Source organism: Nycticebus coucang, chromosome 4 (assembly GCF_027406575.1).
Source record: "Nycticebus coucang isolate mNycCou1 chromosome 4, mNycCou1.pri, whole genome shotgun sequence".
Classification (NCBI taxonomy): Eukaryota; Metazoa; Chordata; class Mammalia; order Primates; family Lorisidae; genus Nycticebus; species Nycticebus coucang.
Genome location: NC_069783.1, coordinates 68,763,121 through 68,770,609, shown reverse-complemented (window position 1 = coordinate 68,770,609; position 7,489 = coordinate 68,763,121). Strand labels below are relative to the sequence as shown.

General features: G+C 50.7%; 1 protein-coding gene and 1 long non-coding RNA gene across 6 annotated transcripts in view; one reads left to right on the top strand and one right to left on the bottom strand.

Annotated features, from left to right (window-relative positions):
- Positions 1 to 2,129: 2,129 nt before the first annotated feature.
- On the bottom strand, positions 2,130 to 3,835 carry PCBP1 (poly(rC) binding protein 1). Its single transcript, XM_053587135.1, has one exon. It carries the CDS (start codon positions 3,547 to 3,549, stop codon positions 2,479 to 2,481), a length of 1,071 nt encoding a protein of 356 aa, XP_053443110.1. The 5' UTR covers positions 3,550 to 3,835; the 3' UTR covers positions 2,130 to 2,478.
- A 450-nt stretch (positions 3,836 to 4,285) lies between these two features.
- LOC128583177 (uncharacterized) overlaps positions 4,286 to 7,489 on the top strand; it is a 134,166-nt gene continuing 130,962 nt past the window's right edge. For 4 of the 5 annotated variants that reach the window (XR_008379398.1, XR_008379397.1, XR_008379400.1 and 1 more), the window contains exons 1-2: positions 4,286 to 5,324; positions 5,680 to 5,768. This is a non-coding gene — a long non-coding RNA (uncharacterized LOC128583177). The remainder of the gene's footprint in view (positions 5,325 to 5,679; positions 5,769 to 7,489) is intronic. The other variant, XR_008379399.1, reaches the window with a different exon arrangement.

Below are 7,489 nucleotides of genomic sequence, written 5' to 3'. Positions count from 1 at the left end.
ACCTTCCCAAGCTGCAGTTCATTTTAAGTTTTGATGCCAAATTCATTATTTTACAAACTATTGCCAGTTTTGCCCCATAAGGGGTGTGGCTGGATAAAGTTTTAGGCCTACTTTTCAAAGGGCACTCAAACTGCTTACCCAGGGCATTCAAAATGCTCACTTCAGGGATTCTTATACTACTTAGCTTGGTGTTTGAGGGTACAAACTTATTTCCACTCTGCCCTGACCTGTGCTTATTGTTCTCAGAAGACACCATACCCTGGCTGGGCACAGTGGTGCACACCTATAATCCCAGCACAAGGACAAGGTGGAGACAAGGTGGATGGACTGCTTGAGCTCCCAGGTTTCAGACCAGCCTGAGCCACAACAAGACCCCGTCTCTAAAAAATAGCCAGTGTGTGGCAGGTGCCTATAGTCTCAGCTATAGGCAAGAGGATCCCCTAAACCTAAGAGTTTGAGGTTGCTGTGAGTTGTGATGCCACTGTCTCAAAAAACAAAACAAAATGACACCATACCCACTCCTTTTACGTTCTTGCCCTAGTCCAATTCTCTTCTCGATTCCACATTTAATACATATTGCTTTGTTTCTTACCTTCTAATTATCTTCTCTGTCCCAGTGTTACAGCTAACTCCCACCCCTGCAAAATGGGCCTTTTATCTTTTTGTAATCTGAAGTATGCTGAAGTTTTACTGTATTCTAAGCCCTGATTTGCTTTACATACACACTCTCATTTTCACAAGCTCAGGTGTGTAGTTTTAACATCTCCTTTTATAAAGAGATTAATTTGCCCAAGGCCACCAGAAAGTGGCAGAACCCAATTTGAATGCAGATCTAAATCCAGAATTTGGGTTCCTTCAGTCTGACTTCCCGTCAGACCATACACAGTGGGTATGAAGTGCACGGCAGACCCCAATCTTACCTCCAGGGACTCTGAGAACCACTTCAGGAAGAAGGAACTGATGTTCTGTAGAGATAAGCCTAAACAAATGTTGTGGATAATACTCTCCTCCCACAGGAATTTCTTTTTGCCATTAATGATCTTCCCTAGCGCCTGGAGTTTAACTACCCACTTTGGCACCTGTCTGTTGTGTTGCACTGTTTCTAATGTCTTTGCCTATGGAGTATTTTTCTTACCAGATCCAGCTTAGTCCCTTGGGCTCTATGTGGCTGCAGGCCTTAAACACAGGATCTTCCTTATTAGCTGAAGGTAATCAATGACATTCAAATCTAAGACCTTTTGCGGGGGTGGTAGGTGGCAGGGTGTCTTTGTTAAAAATGCAGTTTTCTGAATAGTTTTGGGGTGGGACTAGGAATCTGCATTTTAACATCTAGGTCATTCTTAGGTCACAGGCAATGATCAGTCTACATTCCACCCTGTGAAGAGGGCCCGTTTAGGCAGGATTATTTCCTGGTAATGATCCTCTAAACAGTGCACACAGCTGAAGAATTTAACTGGGCCTCTTTTGTTTCTGGATACACCACTTGGCAGGTGTAATAACATCCTCTGACAGGCTGCTTGCCACAGGTGCATGCTCCACACGTGCGTCCCCTTGGTACCATCCCCAGTCCCACTATAGCTCTCCAACCAAGATTCCTCTACCCACACCATAACCCTGCAGCTTTTGGCCTCCCCCAAACCCTCCCTTCCCCTCCCAATATCTCCCCCCACCCTTTCCCCAAGCTCCTCCCACCTTAGAATATTTTTTTGTTTTTGGCTAAGTTTATCATGTGAGATGGGGGTGGGGTAGGAGGGACTGGCTCCATGGAGAATAATCTGCCATTCATCAGAGCCTACTGAATGGGCACTTTTTCCATCCGAGAAAATTGTTTTTCTACCAGAGAAATGGGCAGAGGCCTCTCTCTGTAATTTGGAGAGATGTCACTACCCGGGAGAACCCCTTAGTCTCAACAGACATCCTAAAGCAGGCCTGACCTCCCCTGTTCCTTTGTTGGGGCAGAGAGAGAATGGGATCTTACCAATAAGGTGAGAAGGTCTTGAGAGAATACCAGGATGGGCCCACCCTTCTCCCTCCTCCCTCCAATCACCTAAGACTAAAAAAGGAGGAGAAAAAAAAGCACCAACAAAGAGTTTAAGATAGCAACTCCCAGCTTTTTCAAATATGAAGCATTTTTTAACCAATCCATTTTTTAATTCTTAAATTCTCGACATTACAGAACTAAACTGAAATTTATTAACATTCCACTCTTAACATTTCTTATCGACAAACAGAAATAAAATTCATGAGCCAAAAAACCCAAACAAAACTAAAAACAGGGAAAAGCTTATAAAACTAAATATGGATCCCAGCATTAACAGCTGAACAGAGAATGTGATTTTTAAATTCTTAGCAGATGATAAAGTTGTGTAGAAACTGAACACTTACAAATTATTTAAAACCTGGAATCACTGACCAGAAATTACACAGTTGGATCATGGGAAAACAGCAGAAAGGGGTTATAAGGGAACCTACACTGTTCTAGCTGCACCCCATGCCCTTCTCAGAGGAAAGCCTGGCATTGATTAGATACTGGGCCAGACTAATACTGGCAGCAGAACCAGTGATAGTAACCTGCCTACCAGAAGAGCCTTCCACTGGATTGGCAATTTTGATCTGGGCCCCGGACATCTGACGGATCTCATTAATGTTAGCGCCTTGGCGCCCGATTATACAGCCAATTAAGTTATTTGGAATGGTGAGTTCATGGGTGGTTTGAGTAGATGCATCCAAACTTGCCCAATAGCCTTTCACCTCTGGAGAGCTGGAGTCAATTCCGGCGAATCCGGTCCCGCCGTGCATCATGGCAAAGTGAGACTGTTGTCTTGCCACCTGGTTCAGCTTGGCCAGATCGAGCGGAGAAATGGTGTGTTGTCCTTGAATCGAGTAGGCATCTAGAGGTGGTCCCTCCAGGTCATGGGTGGCGTGAGGGTAGCCCGCAGCGTCGCTGCATCGATCTTGGCCGCCCGCGCAGATGACTGGGGAGCTGGCCGGCATGGGCTGGTACGGAATGGTCATGACTCTCCCTTGCGGAGACTGGGAGAGCGTCTCCAGCATGACCAGGCAGATCTGCTTGACACACTCGGTGACAGACTGCGGCACGCCAGCAATGGTGATGGCCCGCTCGGTGGAGTTGGGCAGCATATCCCCCGCCACCTGGACCTGGGCCCCGGTACTCTCACGGATCTCTTTGATCTTACATCCGCCTTTCCCAATCAGGGAGCCGCACTGGGTGGCCGGCACCACCAGCCTCAGGGTGACCGGGGGCCTGCTAGCCGCCGTACTGTTGGTCATGGAGCTGTTAATATCTTCTTCCAGCTTGTCGATGATCATAGCGAAAGCCTTAAAGATGGCATTGGTGGGGCCGGTCAGAGTGATGATTCTCTCCGGACAATTCCCCTCCGAGATGTTGATCCGCGCGCCACTCTCCTCGCGGATCCTCTTAACCGACTCCCCTTTCTTCCCAATGATGCTTCCTACTTCCTTTCCGTGCATAAGAAGCCGAATGGTGAGAGTCACATTTAGTCCGCTTTCAGTCACACCGGCATCCATGGCGAGCGGCGGGCGGCGTTCGGGGGAGTTGGGCTCGTTACGTGGTCAAGTCTTTGGTGGCTGGCGGGGGGAGGGGAGGTGTAGGCCCAAAACTGCCGGCGCGAGGCGAGCGAGGGCCGCGGGAGCGAGCGGGCGCGGGTGGGAGGTCGCGGCGTAGTCTCTGGGGCGGGCGGCGGCGGCAGAGGGGGCGAGCGGGGCCGGGAGCGGCGGGCGGGCGGGTGGGCGAGGGCGCGGCGGTGGCGACTCCGGCGGCAGCCTCGGCGGTCTGGGCGGGGCGGGAAGCCCGCTTTCAACCCCGCGTACCCTCTGACCCCGGAAGTGCTTGCCGCGCAGGACCCCTTAAAAAAAATGAGGACCCGTCTTTTTTAGGTCACAAGATTGCGCCAACTCGCGCAAGGTGCTTAAAAAAAAAAATCCTCTTAATACAGCAGTAGTGATAATAAAGTAAAGTTGAGCGGAAGGCGAGAGTCCGGCAAAGCTTTAAAACAAACGTGTATTTTATTAACTCTGACGGCACTGGCGGATGGTTGAAAATATTAGTGTTGTGCATGGGAGGCACTTATTGTTTTCCAGCTTTACAATTAGAGTTTGCCCGCAGAACGATGCGGGCAGCCCTGACAGTAACTGCAGGCGGTAGCCAGGACGCCGCGGGTTTAAAACGTGCGCGTGAGGTGCCCAGAGCGCGTGCGCAAGGATGTGGGGGGGGAAGGGAGGGGCAGGTGCCTCTTCCGGGGGGGAGGGGCGGCGAGGCGAGGCGAGGCGAGGCCTGACGGGCGGGCGCGCGCGCGGTTGGGCACGTGGGGGCCTTTCGTCCCCAGCGCCCCGGTACCCCGCGCCAGCCCCCACCCATGTCCCGGCCCTCCCGTGGTAGCGGATGAGCAGAAAAACTGAAACCCATCCCCTTTCGCCGCCCGAATCGCGGTTCTAGTGACTTTTCTGGGAAGTGCAAGAAACAAGGCCATAAAAAGAATGGCGTCCATTTACATAATGCTTTGTTTGCATTTTGCAAGTTTCTTTCGCTTAAAGCCACAGAAACCCCACCTCCTGCCCTTGCGCTGTTTCAACCGCGGTAGCCTTGTCAGACATTCGGAACAATAGTGTGCATGTGTGGAAGCCTCGTTTATTCAGGGGGTGCTGCCCAGGGGTTTTGGGGTGTGTGCTAGCGGTTTTTCATGGGCGGTCAACGTCCCCGTTGCTGCCTTTTGGCCCCTTCCCTTCAGTGAGGCCGCCGCGCCCCGCGCTCCGGGGGCGGCCCCGATGGGGCCCGCCATCTTGGAAGCTCGTTTTTGCTGAGTTCTTCTAGCTGAGGAGACATTGCTCGAGTCGCCGTCCTACGAGTTGTGATTTCTGCCCCATTCCTTGCCTCCTGGGGCTAAGCCAGACCAGAAAATGCCGTGTGCGCAGCGTGCTCAGGATCCCTTAGAGAAAGAGGTTAACGTGGCGCTCGTCCGCCTCCCCCATTCCTCGCGGGGGTGGCCGCCATGTTTCCTGAACACAAAATGGCGACACGTGGCCTGGATTTGTCGCCAGCGAGAAATTGGGGTCCTCCCGAAAGCTACATAATGCACCCCTTTTCCTTCCCCGGGCCTTCCCTGCGCTTCGAGCATTGTGACTAAGCCTGCATAAAATCCCCCTGCTGGTCCGAAGCTTAGCGAGAGACTTTTAATGCGATTCCTTTGCTTTCATTTGAAATGGGACCGTGTAAAATATATAGGCGCGATATTGATCTTTTTGTTCTTCTAAAGTTTAATAATGAAGAAGGGCCGTACCCAGAGGTAATTTGAGCCTCCACAGTACCAAAACATTTGAACAAAATGGGAAATTACTGCTTTCCAATTTCCTAGCCCAGACTGTTGTGCCGGAGAGACTAAAGTATTTTATGAGGCTTCCGAAAAGGCAGGACTAGGTCCACGAGGAGACAAGGATGCCTATTACTTTTTCACAGGCCACTGGCTGTGAAATCTCAGTCTACCACAATAGTTGTTCACGTTTAGTCTAGAAGGGACAGGGGTTTAGCGTGCATTTGTCAGTGCCAGAATCTTATGTTAGGCATGTTACTGCACATTGTTTTTAATTTTTACGATGATCTTCAGAGGTTGGTGTTATCTCTCTTTTTTTTTTTTAAAACAGAGGAAGACATTTAAACAGAGATGCAGTGACTTAATTCAAGGTCACGCAGTGTCGGGGGATGGAATCCAGACCTTCTGATATCCTTGCTGGTGAGCACATCTTCCTGATTTTTTGTAAATCGGGAATTCAGAATTTTAATGGTATTCTAAAAGTTTAAATGAATTTGTCCTTTTAAGAATCCCTCAGATGGGCGGCGCCTGTGGCTCAGTCGGTAAGGCGCCGGCCCCATACCCAGGGTGGTGGGTTCAAACCCGGCCCCGGCCAAACTGCAGCCAAAAATGGCCGGGCATTGTGGCGGGCGCCTGTAGTCCCAGCTGCTCGGGAGGCTGAGGCAAGAGAATCGCTTAAGCCCAGGAGTTGGAGGTTGCTGTGAGCTGTGTGAGGCCACGGCACTCCACCGAGGGCCATAAAGTGAGACACTGTCTCTACAAAAAAAAAAAAAATCCCTCAGATGGCTCGGCGCCTGTAGTTCAAGCGGCTAGGGCGCCAGCCACATACACCTAAGCTGGCGGGTTAGAATGCAGCCCGGACCCGCCGAACAATGACAGCTGCAACCAAAAAAATTGCCGGGTGCTGTGGCGGGTGCCTGTAGTCCCAGCTACTTGGGAGGCCGAGGCAGGAGAATCGCGTCAGCCCAGAAGTTGGAGGTTGCTGTGAGCTGTGATGCTACCACACTTTACCCAGGGCCACAGCTTGAGGCTCTGTCTCAAAAAAAAAAAAAAAAAAAAATCCCTCTGATGGGCAGCGCCTGTGGCTCAGTGGGTAGGGCGCTGGCCCTATATACCGAGGGTGGCCGGTTAGAACCAGCCCTGGCCAAACTGCAACCAAAAACTAGCGGGGTGCTGTGGCGGGTGCCTGTAGTCCCAGCTACTGGGGAGGCTGAGGCAAGAGAATCGCCTCAGTCTGGGAGTTGGAGGTTGCTGTGAGCTGTGACATCAGGGCACTCTACCAAGGGCGATAAAGTGAAACTCTCTCTAAACAAATAAAAATTCCTCAGATAACTTTTTTTTCTTTTTTAGGCCGGGGCTGGGTTTGAACCCGTCGCCTATGGCGTATGCGGCCAGTGCCCTACCCCTTTGAGCCACAGGCACCACCCTCAGATAACTTTTTGTTGTGCAGGCTGCCCCTATTTGTATCTGAGGGCTCCCAGCATTTCCTAATGTGAGAGACACCTGTAATGGGCTTAGATGTTTTTTTTTTTTGAGACAGAGCCTCAAGCTGTCGCCCTGGGCAGAGTGCTGTGGCATTGCAGTTCACAGCACCTCCAACTCCTGGGCTCAAGCTATTCTTCTGCCTCTGCCTCCCAAGTAACTGGGAGTACAGGCACGGCTATTGTTTGGTTGTGGCCCAGGCCGGGCTGGAATCAAACCTGCCAGCTCAGGTGTATGTGACCGGCGCCTTAGCTGCTTGAGCCACAGGTGCCTAGCCTCAGATGCTGTTTTATGAGTTGTCTGAGTGAGATTAGGGAGGGGGAAGTGATTCAGAATGAGCCCCGTCGTTCTGGCCTTCACATTTGAGTTCACCTGGTTCAGGAGGAGCAAACCTGTATATGATTCATTTGCCTTCCTGAACTGCTTACCATCTTCCCCACCCCAACCAGGTAAAAATATTTTTTGTGTGGTGCCAAACCTCCATTTCTCTGTGAAGACTGACAGAGCATGACTGTTAGATTAATCATAGGCTGTGGATGCTTCAATTCAATTTAGCACATAGCTAGTGGGCCAACCAACAAATAATGTGCCTAGATGAGGAGCTGAGTATCTGGGTGCCAGAAATGAGCAGAAAGGCTTTTTGTCTTTAATTTATTATA

Coding starts and splice junctions, on each gene's coding strand:
- PCBP1 (XM_053587135.1), bottom strand. CDS start 3,549: ATGGATGCCGGTGTGACTGAAAGCGGACTAAATGTGACTCTCACCATT.